Genomic DNA, 18,312 nt, shown 5'->3' with positions numbered 1-18,312 from the left:
GATTTTCACAATTCTAATGAAGAATGTGGCGAGGTGGCTTCATCTTGCAAACATAAGGATTCTCTCTATATAGACGACTGGCTAATCGAGCATCGTCGAAAGAAAGGTGTCTGAAGGACCTTCAATCAACCTTAACTTTCTAGCAAAGTCCCCCCTGGGACTTCTAGTGATTTCGAAAAGTCGCAGCTGATCCTACACAGTCCATCGGTGGTATCTGGGGATTCAGATGGATTCAGTGGCTTTTCGAGCTTTTCCGTCCAGGGACGGCAACAGCAAGGATTAGAAAAAATATCAGTCTTCTTAAAGGAAAGAATCATTGCTCGGTGAGGGAATGGATGAGTCTGCTGGGCACCATTTCCTCGCTGGAGAAGTTTCTTTCCTTGGGGCGAGACTACATCTCAGACCTCTCCAGTTTTTCCTGAAGGAGAATTGGAAGGACAAAAGAAAATTTAGGAGACAATTTTGAGGATCCCAAAGGAGGTAAAGGATCACCTAAAGTGGTGGCTCGATCCTGTGAAGCTTTCGGAAGGAACTTCCCTCAAACTTCAGAGCCCCGACCTAGTGTTGTTCTCCGACGCGTCCACACCGGGCGGGTGGGGAGTACACTAGGGGAGGGAGGAAGTGTCAGGCACCTGGAGAGGGGAACAGGTGTTTTCTGCACATAAATCTCAAAGAACTGGCGGCCATATACTTGCACTTCAGTTTTTCAAAGAAAAAGTCTCAAACAAGATAGTGCAGATAAATTCAGACAATACCACAGCTCTGTCATACATAAAAAAGCAAGGAGGGACTCACTCGCGATCATTGTTCAACCTAGCAAGAGAGATCTTGTTATGGGCAAGAACTCAGAAAGTAACGATTCTAACGAGGTTCGTTGCAGGCGTGGAGAACGTCCGGGCAGATCTCCTCAGTCGGCAGGGTCAACTGTTGCCGACCGAGTGGACTCTGCATCAGGATGTGTGTCGAGAGCTGTGGAAGTTATGGGGACGTCCTCTAGTGGACGTCTTTGCGACAACGAGAACAAAGAGGCTTCCGTTGTATTGTTCCCCCGTGCTCGACCCGGGGAGCAGTAGCAATAGATGCACTTCTTTGGGACTGGACAGGGATGGATCTTTACGCATTTCCCCGTTCAAGATTCTGGGAGAAGTGATGAAAAAGTTTGCAATGTCAGAAGGGACGAGATTGACGTTAATCGCTCCTCCTTACTGGCCAGCAAAGGAGTGGTTCACAGAGGTCATGACCTATGTAGTGGACTTCCCGAGGACATTGCCCATGAGGAAAGATCTACTCAAACAGCCCCACTTCGAGAGATACCACGGAAACCTCCCCGCTCTGAGTCTGACTGCATTCAGACTATCAAAAAGTTGGTCAGAGCGAGGGGTTTTTCTAGACCGGTTGCAAAAGCAATCGCCAATGCGGAGAAGAGCTTCCACGCTTGGAGTCTATCAATCGAAGTGGGCTTCGTTTAGGAGCTGGTGCAGAAGAACACACATTTCCTCTACCACGACCTCTGTGAGCCAAATAGCGGACTTTTTGCTCTACTTGAGAAACGACCTAAAGCTTGCAGTCTCAACAATCAAAGGCTACAGAAGTATGTTATCTGTAGTCTTTAGACATAGAGGAATTGATTTGGCAATAATAAGGATATCCACGATCTTTTAAGGTCTTTCGAGACTATAAAGATTCCTCAACCTAAGTTACCATCATGGAATTTGGATGTAGTACTTAAATTCCTAATGTCAAATCGGTTTGAAACCCTTCAGAACGAACCTCTTTAAGGGATCTTATACTAAGAAAAACTATTTTCCTAACGACTCTGGCGACGGCGAAGAGAGTTAGTGAAAATTCAAGCCTTTAGCAAGCATATTGGTTTTAGGGGACATAATGCTGTTTGCTCATTAAGTCCTACGTTTCTAGCGAAAATGAAAATCCGGCTAACCCTTGGCCCAAAAGTTTTTGAGATTAAGGGTATGGCAGAAATCATTGGACACGAACCAGAGAGAGTCCTGTGCCCTGTCAGGGCTCTCAAGATTTATTTACAAATAACGAAGGAATGTCGAGGTCCTTCGAGCAACTTATGGTGTTCGGTCAGAAGACCAGATTTGCCGATGTCGAAGAATGCTCTGGCATTCTTCTTGAGAGACACCATTAGACAGGCGCATTCATCTTGCGAAGACAGTTGATGTTAAGCTGTTGAAAGGTGAATGCCATGAAGTGAGAGCTATATCTACCTCGGTAGCTTTCCAAAAGAACATGGCACTCAATGACATTCTGAGTGCCACCTTTTGGCGCAGCAACTCGGTGTTCGCTTCACACTACCTGCGGGATGTGAAGACGACATACGAGAACTGCTATGCGCTTGGGACCATACGTCGCAGCAGACACTTTGTTGGGGGCTGGGAAGTAGCACTCATCCTACCCTGTAGGAAATGGGTAGGTGAGTTTTTATGGATTGTTTTTATGGTTGTAAGGTCGTCCGCCTGAGCCGGACTTCCTTTCCTTTAGCCTAAGTGATGTGGGAATGAAAATTGTTAGGCTGGTCAGGTGGTGAATTTTTACTTCGTTGCCCTCATAGTATGGTCAAAATGGTCTAGTCACATTGTGGTCACGCTCCCGTTGACAGATCATCTAGAACTCACCAGCTATATAGGTCACTACCTTGCTGGAGACTCTAGTAAAGCAGTAGCAGACTTGGGTGACAGTAATCACGAAGTCAGCTATGCTAAACAGGTAAGGAACCAAGATGTTATTCCATCTGCATGTAATATGTTTCCAAATCCTTTTCTGTCTCTCCCTACCTCCAAAGGTGGATTCAGCTATATATATATCTGCTGGGTAAGTTTCATGAACAAAATGATATTGTTAAGATACAATAAAGTTTGTTCATACTTACCTGGCAGATATATATATCAAAGTACCCACCCACCTCCCCGCAGGAGACAGTGGGAATAGAAAAATCTGAATAGAAAATGGGAATGGTTCCTGACACCCGCCTCCCAGCGCGGGAATGGGTACTAACCACCTGGCCGACCACTGCGTGAGCCGGGAGTTTTGAAATTCTGTCGGACTTCGGAGAAATACAGCTATATATATATCTGCCAGGTAAGTATGAACAAACTTTATTGTATCTTAACAATATCATATTTATGACGTCACAGGGAGCGACAATGACGCTGATCGCCCCATGTTGGCCTTCAGGATCCTGGATTCACAGAGGTCACATACTTCCTAGTTCACTTTCCAAGGACCTTTTCCGAGAGAGTCGGTCTACTCTAACTCGAAAGGTACCTATAACCTCTCCGCTCTGAGTCTTGACTACGTTTCAGGCTATCGAGATGTTGACAGGAATAAGATTACCGTCTTCCATTTCCGTCTGAAGAACCTGGGATAAGCTGGCAGTCACAACTATTAAAGAATACGCAAATATGTTGTTGACGGCCTTTGGGCTCAGAGATTTGCGTCTGTCAAACAACAAAGCCCTTCACGATCTTTGAGTTCTGTGGAATCTCGAACCTCGCTCACCATCTACTTTTTGTCTCACCTGTTTTCTCGGAGTCAGACACTCGTGCGAGATCAGGCGACATATAGTAGCCCTGAGTTTCTTGTTGACGAAGTCGGTTGCGTTTATACACCCCCGATGATCGTGTAACATGAGACCAGGTTGGACTGTCAGGCATTCTTCCTTCGGGACTGAATCGCCTTTTTGCTCCTCGCTCCTTTCTCCTGGCACCAGAAGCTCGAGTCAGGAGTTGATTCGCTGACGACGTTGGGTTGCGTTGATACACCCCCAAGGTTTGCTTAGATTGAATCGCCCAGGCAGTCCAGACACTCATCCTTCAGCGAAGAATAGTGCCTTATGGTCTTCAGGGTACAGCCTTGCTGTCCTTGATTCGTCTGACTGGTCAACTGGTCGGTCACCTGACTTTAGTACAGACGGACTGACTGTGCATGTCCAGATCGAAGCTTTCAATATGGAACTTAGACGTAGTCTGAAGTTCTTGATGTCAAAGCATTCGAACCTCTCCTACCTGTTAACTTCTTGCAGTGTGATCAGGAAGGCCTTCTTCTAACCACCCTAGATACGACAAAGAGGGTTAGTGAGATTTTAAGCCATCGTCACAAGTTTTGGCTTTAGAGAACACAAGGCGGTGTGCTCTCTAACCCTTCTGTTGTGGCCCTAAAGATGTAACCCACCCGTTTTCTTTTGTCCTTGGGCCAGGAGCTTGGAAGCAAGGATGGCACAAGTTAGTGGGCAGGAGCCAGAGAGAGTCCTGTGCCCTGTCGGGTCTCTCAAGTTTTATCTACATAAAACTCAAGAAAGTCGAAGTCAATCGGGCATCTGCAGTGTTCCGAAAAAGACCAGACTTGCCCATATCGAAGAACAGCCTGGCTTTATGTTAGGAGTTTCTTTCAAAATGCTCCTGTTCATTGTGTTTGCACAAAGATTTGAAATCTTTTATCTGAATGCTCACGAGGTGAGGGCGCGGCCTCGGAAGCATTTCAACAGAGCATGGCACTCAGCAACATCCTGAGTACCATGTTTTAGCGAAGCAACTCTGTTGTTCACTTCACACTCCCTGCGAGATGTGAAGATGGCATATGAGATCTGCTGCTCGCTAGGGCCATACGTGTCTGCAGACACAATCTTGGGGGCAAGAAGTACCACTCATCCTATCCTGTAGAAAATGGTTAGGAAGAGCTCTTAATTTAGTTGTTGAGTCGCCGACAACGGCGACTTCTTAACTCTTAAGCCTAAGTTAACACACCTTAACTTTGGCTAGGTTGGTCAGGTGGTGATATATATATTTATATATATATATATTTATTTTACTTCTTAGCCCTCATGGTATGGTCAATATGGTCTAGTCACGTCGTGGTCTCGCCCCTGTTGACAGATCATCTGGAGTGCACCAGCTATATAGGTCTCTACCTCGCTGGCAACTCTAGTAGCACAAGCAGACTTACGTGGCAGTAACCACGAAGCCAGCTATGCTAACAGGTGGAACCAAGATGTAAATCATCTGCATGCATTTGTTTCCCAAAATCCTTCTATTCTGTCCCTTCCCACCTCCAAAGGTGGGATTCAGCTATATATATATCTGACAGGTAAGTTTCATGAACAAAATGATATTGTTATGATACAATAAAGTTTGTTCATACTTACCTGGCAGATATATATAATCAAGTACCCACCCACCTCCCCTCAGGGGACAGTGGAAATAAAAATTATGAATAGAAAATGGGAATGGTTCCTGATACCCGCCTCCCAGCGGCGGGAATGGGTACTAACCACCTGGCCGACCACTGCGTGTGTCGGAAGTTTTTAAAATTCTGTCGGACTTCAGAAAATACAGCTATATATATATCTGCCAGGTAAGTATGAACAAACTTTATTGTATCATAACAATATCATTTTCCTCAAGAAAAGAAGATGAGATTCACTGAAAAAACACCATTAAATGAAGGATTGTTAATTGTCTTTTAGAAACTGGTGATGCGGCTTGCTTCTGAAGAATTACCGAAAAAAGTAAGTCTGGTTAGGTCCTCTTCCATCTTACTATTTGCTATTACAGAGAGTAACCTAGGAGTAGATGGGCTGGAATGTACATATACTAATTTAGGGCAAAGGATAAACACTGGGACCTACGAGGTCATTCAGCACTGTTAGGATCTTTATTTTTGTGCAAGCCTAGGCTATGGTTATTCTGTTCAAGTTTTTAAAAGATTTTGATGACTCTTTAAGTATCACTGGAAAAAGAAAAATTATTTATTTTCAGCATTTGGAGGTTTGTTTGTACGAGTAAGCCTATATTCAATTTTTTTTGTTTTGTTTACAGGATGATGTGGATGCATTTATGAGCAAGGAGGACAACGGCAACAATGCCCAGCTTGTAATTAAGAGACTCGATGAACAACTAAATAAGTATAAATTTATGGAATTGCACCTACAAGCCAAACGTAGAAAGTAAGTCTCACTCAGAATTTAATGCAGTTAACATTTTTTTTAAGGAAATTTTGCACGTTACCTGTAGTTTCTTTCAAAGTTGCTTTGCATTGCTGGAATATTATCAGGTAGTTTTGCTGATATGCAATGAGGAAAATTTATTGTAGCCTGAAAGAGAGAATTCATTGAATGTTGTATGTTACCCCTCCATAAAATTACAGAAATAATTAAACAATGCTACATATTGTAGATTGTAGCCAGCACCACGTCACTGTTATGATCTTTGTTGTTTCAGGTTAAAATCACAAATACCAGATATCAAAAGTACCCTGCAGATAGTGAAAGAAATGAAGTCGCGGAAAGATGCTTCAGATGCCATAGAAACAAACTTCCTCTTATCGGACCAGGTGTACATGAAAGCCAAAATTCCACCCACTGATCGCGTCTGCCTTTGGCTTGGTGTAAGTATTATGTTTGTTTGTATGGTGTTTTACGTTGTATGGAACCAGTGGTTATTCAGCAACGGGACCAACAGCTTTATGTGACACTTCTGTCACCAGAAATACACATCTCTCACTCCTCAATGGAATGGCCGAGAATCAAACTCTTGACCACCGAGGTGGGACACTAATACCATACCAACCACGCCGCTGAGGCGTGTATTATGGTAGTATTTGTAAGCAATGGCACTATACCAGTTTGTATTCGAGGAAATGATGTTAGGATGAAATATCTGTCATTTAATGATTTTGTGACAAGTATTGTGCTATAGTACCTATTTTGATTTCATATTTGAATATATATTGTTACATATGAGTCTGTTGTCACATACCATAAAAGTATGATAATGTTTCAGTGTGAAAAAGTTAAGCCAATCTAACTTACACAAGGAAAATTACTGAAAACCAGAATATAATGCCAAATTGCTTATGTACTGTGTTTTAAAAACGTAATGTACTTGTATAGTGTATAATCTTCTTTTTTGTGTGTTCACAGGCTAATGTTATGTTGGAGTATGATCTTGAAGATGCAGAATGTCTATTATCAAAAAATTTAAGTAATGCCTCAAAGAATTTGAAACAGGTTGAACATGATTTGGATTATCTTAGGTAAGCTGTTTAGACGATAGCCGAGTTGCTTGTTTTAATGTTGTAATGAACTATGTATACGTGGCAGAAATTTCATGCTGCCTTGGGTCATTATATGCTTCTTTTTATTTCAAGCCAAATTTTAGCCACTTGTTTCCCTTGTTTCTGTAATACCTTTTCAGTAGTTGATGCCTTGATATAAATAATTTATGAAAGCAGTTTATGAAGTACAAATTATTTTAAAATAAAAAGTATATTCCAGATTGTAGGGCTCGCACAAAAACTGTCATGTAAAATTTTATTTTCAGAAACCAGGGAACAACAACCGAAGTTACAATGGCCCGCATCTTCAATTGGGATGTTAAAAGACGTCGTGTGCAAAGAGCCAAAGAGGAGGAAAAGGCCTAAAAAGAGTAGCGTTCTACCTTAATGGTTTTTGTTTTAATTGTTTCGTGGGCAGGGTTGAACAATCCTCTTGAGTTTAAAGAAAAAAAAGTACTGTACTGTGTTATTCTCTAATCTTATACTTCGATTGTGTTAAAGTGGATAATTACATCAATGTTTGCATGGTATCGCAAGAAATGCTTGACCAGTGAAGGATGTCTTTTTGTTTCGCCACTTTCCCTTCTATATATGAAAGCCATTTTAGTACCCAGTGCTGTGAATATTCATGAGTATAGGTAGCAACTATAGTTAGGCAATAAGTGGCATCTCTACTTAATGGACATTTGAGGGTTCTCCCCTCCCTGATAAGCAGCAAAGCTTTACCTATCACTACTTCAAAATTTCCATATAGAATATGCAATACACTGGAGCCAACTCGCATACCGTATAGTTTTCTACTAATGTTTCAAGAGCTGTACTGTATATGCAAAATGAAATAGCCTCAAAAATTATGTAAAATGTATATGCAAAATGAAATAGCCTCAAAAATTATGTAAAATACATTATGTACTACATAAGATAGGCAAACAAAAATGTAGCTGACTGCAGCATTGTATCTGCGTATGCTAATGAGATTCTCAAAATAAAAAAAAAAATAAAAAAAACTTACAGCAGGAAGAAAAAGACCATAAACATCCTTGTTTTTAATAACTTTACAAACTCACCAAGTAAGTCCCCAATAGTCTGATAATTACATACACCACAAATTCTTCCCTTGAAGACAAAATAAACAGTAGTGAATTAAATACAGTACATGTCAAGGATAATACCTAACTATTTGATAATGTACCCAAATTTTTTGTAATCTTGCCTTGAAGATGATTGAAGTGTAGTGAGGCTTGCGGTGACTCCTGACATTTCAGTCAGTCGTCGCCATTGAATTCCAGTGGTGGGTATTGAAGTAATCAGGCAATATTTCAAACTTGAGAATTCCAGAATGCTTACTCACGCAACAAAACATGAGATTTTCATGGGCAATCATCACTTCGAAAACAAAGATTCATGTAATAAACTGTTTTTGCTTGATTTGGCATGGTTAACAAAGATTTCCAATTCTGTAGTACATATACCAGTGCAATTACGCTTCTTCTAACCACAGGCCTCGCACACATCCAGTAAGTTAGGGTTGCCTTAAGTTGAGGTGCCACTAATATAACATCAATTAAAATTGTACCATGATGAGCATGGTTACTCATGTCTAACCTTCCCATTCTTACATCATTGTAACCACCTTTTACATGGATTGTGTACTAGTAAAAGATCTGATTATGAGTAATTCGAGTGGCATTAAACTTCATTGGCGAACTTGTTTTTTATGGGATGGCTTTATATTGAGTAAGTTCCAGTAAATGGTAAAGTATGTACAATCATTAGCTACAAGCATCTGCATTAACTCTAAACTTGGTGCTCAAAGGCCCTTTGTGAAGCAATGTGAGAAAAATCCATATTTTAAATTGCTCAAAACTATGAAATTCTGCTAAAATGTTAGCTTACCAATTGATAATTTTTTATTTTTCAAATTCTTAGGCACCCCTCTTCCTTTTAAGTATTTCCAAGAGTATCCTCTTATAAACAAATAACCATATCTTAATCACCTGTACACTACGTATTACTCTTGTACACTCCAGAGTACAGTATCTTTGTGTTTTTACGTTTTGCTTGTTCTGCAGATGTTTGAAACTGGAAACACTATGTTGCCTTCTAAAAGATCCACAGTAATTTGTTACAACCTCTGGTGAAAAAATAAAAAGTGCTCTGATGTTCCTTGTCATTTTCTAAACCAAATTGTGATTTAGTTGTGTAAAGGAATGTTACTTTGTGAACTGCCATTGCATGAGGGGTGGCCATCAGAGAACCATGATCAATTAAAATCGTGTGTGTTTTTGCCTGAGACTGATAAAATATATAAAACCCATCACTCAGTGTGCTGAAATCTTGTGGCAATAGTGTATCGAAATGAGACTGTGCTGTAACTGCTTTTCCGGGTAGATTAAAAAATCCTGGGAAACTAAAGACTGGAACAGTTCAAAACAGTATTGCTGTGTACTATTAATTTTCAGCTTGGATAAATATTAACGATCTCGGAAAAACTGTGACAAACCTATAAAACAAAACCACAAGCTAATTAATATTTACAGTGTACCTTCTGAAAGTTGTGTGATGGAAATCTTCCATTTACTTCATCCCTTCCAACAATAAAGTTTCAAAAACGACTGATGTTTCTTCAGATGCCTCCTGTAGTTTCTGCTCTGTACTCTAAGCAAAATGCAGTATTAATTCAGGCACAAAACATTCAATAATAGAATGTTGTAACTGCTATTTCAGACTTGATACTTACCAGTACATATCGGAAAGTTGTGTATGGCTCAGCAGCAGATAAAACTAGCTTTAGATCCACATCATAGTAAAGGAGTCTCAATCTATAGCAGAATATTCAAATCCTTCCCAAATTAATTTTGTACTTGAACAAATGACGATTATTTTACTAACACTAATTTCAGCCCTTTAGTCTTCACTCAATCTTCCACCTTTTGAAGCATTTGATTGATTGATTCGTCTGTTAAAAACTGGTGTCAAAACATCTCGGTTATTGACACCGAAATAAATTTAGGTAAAAGGTAGAATTAAATCTAAAAGTAATTTAATATGAAAAATCTAAAAATGTATGTACAGTGTAGGGCTCATATTCGTGGATTTGTTTCGGGAACGTTTCCCGCATTGTTCACGGAAAATTCGCGCATTCGCAGTATTTTTCTATGAGAAATATCCACAAATTCCTGGGGGTTTTTTTATGAATTTCATCATGAAATGCACTTTTTGTAATAAAACTATTAAAAAACCAAGTATGAACATTTGTAGTGGTTTTTCTTGAGTTTTAACTAATAAAATAGGCTGTTTTTAGCGTTTTTATGGGGTTCCAAACATTCGCAGGTTCTAACTATTCACGGGGAGTCTGGTAGGGGACCACTGTATATGAATAAAGTTGTTCAAATATATAAACTCTTACTTAGATATTCTATTATATAATCTAAATTTTGTTGAGGAGGCCAGCCTCCCTCATAAAGATATATAACTGCTCTATATTACAATCCTTTCCAAGAATTGTAGATAGGATAAAATTACCTCCTCTACCACATCCCCAAGACAGGCACCTATGTCTCAAATTCCCAAGTCTGGGACATTCAACCAGCAAATGTCTCACAGTCAAGGGCACAGTACAGTTCTCGCAAAACGGAGGATTTTCACGAGACATCAAGAACCCATGTGTAAGTCTTTTATGTCCAATCCTCAATCTGCACAACATCGTTTCCTGTCTCCTTGGCATATACGGATATGACCAAGGAGACTGATGACGTGATACTACATTTTTTAGTATTTAAAATATCCTCCAACTGGGAGTGCCAACATTTTTTAATTCTCTGACCTACTAGAGAATACAAATCCCGATATGGCAGTAGGCATCTTGTGGGTTCTGGGAAGCTGACCGCAGACTGCAAGTTGGTCAGCTTTCTCATTCCCCGTCACCCCAACATAAGAAGGCACCCAACAGAACTTTATTTCATTCCCTCTTCTTTTCAGTAAAAGCAGCCATTCTAATATATCTAAAATCAAAGAGTTAAAAGATTCCAGCGACAGAAGAACACTTCTTGAGTCATAATATATAATAAAATTACTTTCATTCCGAATTAAAACTTCCTTTAAAGCCTTTAAAATTCCAAATAATTCCGCTGTAGAAATCGATGCAACTGATGATAGCCTGCCGCTTCTCTCTACATCAGGGAAGACTACACCAAAGCCGACGCCAGCACCTGACTTTGAGCCATCCGTGAAAACTACAGGAGTTATCATGTTGCAAAGTGTGTTCTAAAAATATTGACCGCATGGCTTCACTGGACAATTCTGTCTTGGTAAAATTAAAATTTCTACAAAATTTTACCTCTGGAAAGTTCCAGGGGGGACTGAGTATTTTGCTGGTAAAATCTCGATTCCTGGCATATTTAATTCACGGACAATAAAATTTACTCTAAGTAAATGGATGAGGTTGCTTGGGGGACTTTCATAAAACTTCCAATGCCTTTAATTTCTCATACAAATGCTGGTTAGAGACTTAGGTAGCCTCTGGAATCTATACCAGCAGACACTTAAAATGAAGATCCAGTGGCACCTCATCAGCATCTACAAGCATGCTCTTGGTGGGAGATGATTTAAATGCTCCAGTACACAACCGTATTCCTCCATGATGAATTGAGTTGAGCATTTTAAGGCTATTTGGCTTCGCAGAACTGTCCACCTCACACCCATTACTTTATTTTGAGAAAGACCAAGGCTTTATATAATCTCAACATCTGAGTTCAGTCTGCACCCCACGAAGTGTGAGACAGGACTTTCAAGCATTTTGTCATAATATATCTCAGATGTGGAGTCCAGGTCAGCTTGCTATCAAAAATCAAGCCAAGAAACTTTGTTTCACCAACACATGGAATTCTCTGCCTATGAATGAACAGATCTGGATCAGGGTGGATTCCCCTTATACGACAAAAGTGCAGTTAATGTTTCACTGGCAGAAAATCTAAAACCATTAACCTCAGCCCATTTTACTATATTATCAATGCAGAGCTGAAGGCGGCGTTCAGCCACTGCCATCCTTGATGCTGCAAAGGAAATCGATAGGTCATCAACAAAAAGGGTGTATGTTATATATGGGGATTTTGAAGCATTTCAACTTTTGTTTGCATGATGTTTTTACGTTGCATGGAAACAGTGATTATTCAGCAACGGGACCAACGGCTTCATGTGACTTCCCCAACCTCGTCAAGAGTGAACCTGAATCACCAGAAATGCACATCTCTAACACCTCAATGGAATGGGCGAGAATCGAACTCGCGGCCACCAAGGTGGTAGGTCAAGACCATACCAATCACGTCACTGAGGCGCTTGAAGCATTTCAACAAAATCTTCAGATGAAGCCAGTAACACTGGGTGATCTGTGCAGAGGTGATCTCAAGGCCTGCTTATCTGTACGGCTTGTAGTAAACTCCATTAACTTTAAGGATCTAACTACACAAGGATTTTTTTTTTTATATTTAATAGAAAAAAACTTTCTAAAATTCCTCTGAAATACTTGACAATGTCTTTACTCTAGAACTGGTATTATGGTAGAGTTCCATCACTTGTTTTCCAAGATAAACATAAGTGCAATAGTACTAGTACCCTCTTCACTGCCTGATGCTCTTCCTCAGTGTATTGACCTCCGGTACAAAGCCCACCTGACAATTAATAATTTCAACAATTTCTCGCTGCCTTACTGAAAGAACCTCGGCCACGTTTAACATTCCTCACAATTTCCTACTGAAATTGTGCAGTGCCTTTTCTTTGTATACTATTTCCCACAATTTTTGTTTACATATATTCAGGGGAAATTTATTGAGAACCAACTCTACGTGTTTCATGGAAGTGCTTGCTCTTCCAGCTTTATTCCTCTAAGCTCATCCAAATGTTATATTTTAAATATAGCTACGTACTGCAAAAAGTTTACTAAATAGCCAGCTGATAAACCTTTTACATATCTGTAGAAATTTTCTCTATCTGTAGAAATTTCCTCTAAATTTCCATATGACATTGGGTATATCATAAAACTATCTTTCTTTATCATTTACAAGTTGGACTTCCACTTTTTTGTTACAAAAGAGTAACTATGCGCTGCCAGTCACTTCCAGTTGGCAGGCTAGTTATTGTGGATTCCTTTATCATTACTTGTACACAGCATTGATTACACTACACATACAAACATAAACGACCAACGAACAAAATTATTTGATCACCAGTAGCGCATAGTTTCAGAACAATTACCTACTGTGGCTGAAGTCTTGGGCGAGACCTTTTGCTTACTGACGTAGCATTTTTTGGGGCTTCTTATCTGATACTCTCATTGCACACAGCTTTATCAGTTTTAAATTAAAACCAAACTCCACATATGAAATAAATTCAGTTATCAAAGAAAATTGCTTCAAACATCATCCAAGTTATATATGTAGTATAAAATCTTTGTTTTACTCAAAAGAACAAGACTACCCAAGAGGGAATCTCACTGTTTAGCAAACGGGTCTTGGTCAGTCTCACCTCTTATATCTTTTAATAATGTTCTAATTAATATCTATAAGGGTTTTGAGCTTTTCTACAAATGACTGGGAGGGTATTGGTGAGGCCAGGTATCTACTTTTAAGGTACTTATAGTGGTGCTCAGCATGCTGTTAAACTGAGACTGAAAAGTTTTTAAAACTAATTCATATACTTTTTACTTTGAGAAAGTAATTAGTTCAAGCCTTTATACCTTTCAGACCTCATACTGATAGTTTTAGGATGAAGGCCAAGCACTGGCGCCTAGAAGGTCCTTCAGAGCCGAGAGGAAAAATGTTTGAAAGGTGCAACGGAGGAAAACCTTGCAGTTGCACCATGAAACAAATTATAAGAGGGTAGACGGAATTATATAAAACAAGGAGTATGAATAGAGGAACAGTAATAGGAATGGAAGGAGCTGCAGCTGATGTTGTATAATGCCTACAACTGAAAGCAGCAACCCTTTAAAGGGCAGATCTCATATTGAACAATGATGGATTGTTCAACAAATTATGCACATATCCTAAAAGCCATTGTTAAACTTTCTTCCTGTTCACATTTTCTTCCCCATCCTAAACCATTTTTTTTTTTATCTATATTCTCATCTTCAATCAGGATAGTTCAGTTATGATTCAACACAATCAGCAGTCAGTTCTAAGAGATGGCAAAAACATGTACTGTGGAAGTTATTTTTTAGCTTTCATTATGACCCCGCTGCTGCACTTTTCATCATCTCACTCTGAACACAGTATCTTAATTTCATAAAAATGGTATTATATCTGAAATGCATTACTTCACTTCTTAATGAAACAAAACTACGATGGAAAACAAAAATACTTAACTTACATTTGGTTTATGAAAAGCATATAACTGCCATTTCTTTTATTCATCAGCACTTTCAACATTGCCCTTTTCTGATACATAAATACCATCTAAGAACTTACGAATATCTTTATGTTTGACAGTTGTGCTCTGCTGGATTTTGGCAGCTGAAATAAGAAAAGTCTGTTGAGTAAAAGGGAGTGTCCGTAGAAGCAACTAAGATTAATGCCTCTCTTGCCTAAACCATTTCTAAATGTACAGTACTCAATAACAAAAATATTAACTAGTAGTCTTTTTTAAATATATCTTTCCTAGATATACAAAGATTAAAACTTCTACTATTAATATAATGGACACATCCAAAGACAATGCCTATCAATGACTAGTACTATATCCATGTCTTAACTATAATCACTACAATATCCCAAGATACTTATAAAAGTTGCAGATTGTTTAAAAAATTATTCTTACCCTCAAGCACACTAAATGGACAAGATTCAAACGTAATGTCACACAGCACTTACCAGACAGGGAAACCTTCTCAATGTCATTGCCTTCCACAATGAACTCGTCCTTCTGCTTGGGAGAAGCTGCAATGCTGACACCGGGCTCCATATTCACTTTGCGGATGTATTTCTCACCCAAGAAGTTCCTAATTTCAACAGTGCTCCCGCTGTTGGAGATGACGCAGTTGATGGGGAAGTGAGCATATACAGCACGCATCTTGTATTGGTAGCCCTGGAAATGTATGTTGAACATACATTAAAATATATAATCAATGTTTTAACAAACCCACGCTACTGCTAAGACAATGTTAAGGGAACCTATTCATAATGTGTCACAATCTCAATCCTATAAATTAATTTACAGAAAAATTTTAGTTTATAAACTCTCACACACACACACCCCATTATATTTCTTACTAATGAAGACCAAATTCTCGGAAATCTTAAATTGCAAGACACAGTCAAAAAAAGGAGTTAATCAATTTATTCAGATTACAAGTCATTCCTGAGCTTATCAGTTCCAACTTTTACTTAAAGCGACTAAATTATTCCAAACCAGGAACAACAAATGATGCTAAATCTCATATGTTTAGAACTCAGGCCTTACTTACCCTTGTGACACCAGTAACCATGTTACTAATGTGACTGCAAACAGTCCTCACGGCAGCTACCTCCTTGCGGTTTCCGTACCACTTCTCCACATTTACAGTAATCTTACCCTTCTTTGAAGTGATTGCCTGAAAAGAAAGAGTATTGTACAATATCTCCACTATTGACCAGCAAAAACAACTTATCTTGGCAAAAACAGCCTTATCAAATCATTAGTTACAATTATCGACAACTTGCAAGTTATGTTCATACAGAATTCCAATCCTACCTTCATGTCAATTTTCATGTCCTTGAAGGAACGCGTGAGCATACCACGGGGTCCCTTAACAGTGCATACCCTTCTTTTCACTCGGCAGTCAACCCCCATGGGGATGTCAACGGTTTGTGAAGTAATGATGGTCTTCATGGTGGCGACTGAAATATAAAGGTCAATATCAATATGTCACCCTTCACAAAAAAGTATCTGCGCTATACTACAAACCTTCAATTCTTCAAAACTAAATTTAAAAAAATATTTTGCTGAAACGTCACCAAGATGTGCAGAAATCAGAGACACTCATAAATGTGGGTTGGACATTCTACTGGCCTGAAATAATGTTTTGGCTTTATTTCATAACCAAGTCATTTTCTATCTGGCTGCCACTGTTTACATTAATTCTGGTGGCCTGAAATTTGTGCTACTGAGGTGTGAAAGAGGACAACAATGACATTCATTATCTGGTCCCACATGTTAGCACTGTCTCTGCAATTTTTTTTAACTTTTCCCTTGAGAATTCTTAGGGACATTTTATTTTAACAAATATACAAAGTTTAACCTAAGTAAAAGAGACACCGCGGGTATTTAAAGAGAAACTGCAATTTCCTGGGTTTGAAAACATGAACCAATCACATACATGGATTGATGAAACTTTTATGCCCAACCTACATTTCCTGCCCTAAAAATTTAACTTTTTATGCTCCAAGATGTAATGCTATAAACAGCGACACAAACGGTAATTCTAAGCCCTCATTCCGCAGTAAAGTAGACTGGCAGTTGACGTTTTCCTAGGTTATTTTAATTACTGAACAAGAATTTAAAAGTAATATTTATTCAGCCGACTGTAATTACACCGTAATTTACCTTTGAAGACTACATGACGGTACAAGGGGTGCGATGTACCAACATACAGTTCAAAGGTAAATAACAGATTAGTTATAGCAACTGGCAAAATATTACCTTAAACTCTTGTAAAGTAAGTGAAATAACATAGGAAAACGTCAACTGCCACAGTCTACTTCGACTGAACAATCTTCTAGTTTTGGTTCAGGGCCAAGAAACGTAAACAAACCGCATGTTTGAATTCTGGCAGGGGGTGTGGGATACTTAACCAGCAGGGAGCATAACATATAGGTTATGATATTAACCTAAACTAACCTAGAAGAACGTGTTACCTGACCGGAGGGGCTCCGCCCCCGTAGCCCCCCTTGCAACATCGGTAAGGAGTCGGTGACTGAAACAAAAGCTCTCCTTAGTCTCCTATAACATGGCGCTGCGCAGTAGGATTTGGCATCGTAATAGCAGTAGTAATAGGTGGATTTTGGCTATGTAATGGCTCCATTATCGGTTTATTTCAGCTTGTATTTCGTGTTTCAAATGTCATGAATAAGAGGAAATAACATGGCAAAACCTTCCCCAAAGTGTTTTACCCCACCCAATAAACCCACTTTCCCATCGGCCCCCCTTATCGTAGGATAGAGTTCAAGGCATAATTCTCCCAAGTGTTTTACCCCATCCAAACCCACATTCCCATCGGTCCCCCTTACTGTAGGATAGAGTTCAAAGATAAATTACAGGTTAATTACAGCCGGCTGAAAAATATTACTTGAAATTCTTGTTCACAAGGTAAAATTCTATAGAAAAACATCAACTGCCACAGTCTAGTTCGCCGCAGTATAATGGCTTAGATCTACCGCACAAACAACCAGATGCTTATTTCCTATAAAAAATTTACCACCATCCACAATCAAAAGTTGTGGGATGTTCTACTTAAGCCCATTACTACTGAGATTTGCAAAACTCAGGATTGATTAGGTTGGGAACAAGTGGTTAGGACGACTTCGCGTCGACTGACATGGAAGCCACAACAGATAGCTTAAGTCTTCACCTGTTTAAACAATAGCTAACTATTGTAAGTTAGCACAGTGCCTTGTCAGTGCATTGTGCCATGGTTTGTAGCCAGCCCAGCAGGCCCAGGATTGTCTCAAATGGTAAAATTTTACTTTAACCATTGGGCACAGGATGTTGGTACGGCAGCCGTATCCCAATCGCGGTAGATATTGATACGGCAGTGAATTGCACATGCGCCAATTTCAGACTTCCTGCCGTACAAATAACATAGTGTGGTGGGGGTTCGGCAGATTCTGTCAGTGGTGCCGTATGCGCTCTTGACGTGCTGTAGGTACGGCAGTTAGCTGTATCCGTTTATCAGTTTGCTAATCATACTGTATTATGTGACAGAGTTCGGCTTTTAGGCGGGACAGTCCCGCTTTTTGAACATCTGTCCCCCCTTTATTTTAGTTAGCAAAATGTTCCCCCCCCCTCACCCTCCCCTCTTTGTTTTGCTTTTATGAATTTTGTCCCGCTTTTTTGTGCTACAAAAACAAAACTATCCCAGTTTTAATGGAATAGTGCTGAAATTTTTAATTTGCCATTTCACTTGCTGGTAAATTCTATCGTCTTCTCCGACAGCTGCAATACCCAATGAAGTGAATTAAAAGAATATTGTAAAGTGTATAAAGACGG

General features: G+C 39.5%; 3 protein-coding genes across 6 annotated transcripts in view; 2 read left to right on the top strand and 1 right to left on the bottom strand.

Moving 5' to 3' along the window:
- The window catches only part of LOC135207798 (large ribosomal subunit protein uL6-like), a 37,723-nt gene that overhangs the window by 17,460 nt on the left and 1,951 nt on the right, over window positions 1-18,312 (top strand). The window lies entirely within an intron of this gene.
- On the top strand, window positions 5,838-9,239 carry LOC135207795 (prefoldin subunit 3-like; the record flags this gene model as incomplete). Its single annotated transcript, XM_064239619.1, is given in 4 exon segments — window positions 5,838-5,965; window positions 6,240-6,405; window positions 6,941-7,053; window positions 7,341-9,239. Coding segments are annotated over 4 exon segments (507 nt in total), but the record flags the coding sequence as incomplete, so codon positions are not given.
- On the bottom strand, window positions 14,461-15,970 carry LOC135207794 (large ribosomal subunit protein uL6-like). Its single transcript, XM_064239618.1, has 4 exons — window positions 15,799-15,970; window positions 15,533-15,658; window positions 14,940-15,153; window positions 14,461-14,582 (listed from the first exon to the last, which is right to left on the bottom strand). The coding sequence occupies exons 1-4, from the start codon at window positions 15,934-15,936 to the stop codon at window positions 14,476-14,478; spliced, it is 585 nt and encodes a 194-aa protein (XP_064095688.1). The 5' UTR covers window positions 15,937-15,970; the 3' UTR covers window positions 14,461-14,475.

This window comes from Macrobrachium nipponense, chromosome 34 (genome assembly GCF_015104395.2).
Source record: "Macrobrachium nipponense isolate FS-2020 chromosome 34, ASM1510439v2, whole genome shotgun sequence".
NCBI classification, from domain to species: domain Eukaryota; kingdom Metazoa; phylum Arthropoda; class Malacostraca; order Decapoda; family Palaemonidae; genus Macrobrachium; species Macrobrachium nipponense.
This window is presented reverse-complemented; position numbering and strand designations above follow the sequence as displayed.

What these genes read in the sequence shown, in the direction of transcription:
- LOC135207794 (XM_064239618.1), bottom strand. Translation starts at nt 15,936, where the DNA reads ATGAAGACCATCATTACTTCACAAACCGTTGACATCCCCATGGGGGTT. An exon ending in TGGTTACTGGTGTCACAAGG is followed by an intron (nt 15,154 to 15,532) that starts GTAAGTAAGGCC and finishes ATACATTTCCAG; the next exon opens with GGCTACCAATACAAGATGCG. An exon ending in TGAGAAGGTTTCCCTGTCTG is followed by an intron (nt 14,583 to 14,939) that starts GTAAGTGCTGTG and finishes TTCTTATTTCAG; the next exon opens with CTGCCAAAATCCAGCAGAGC.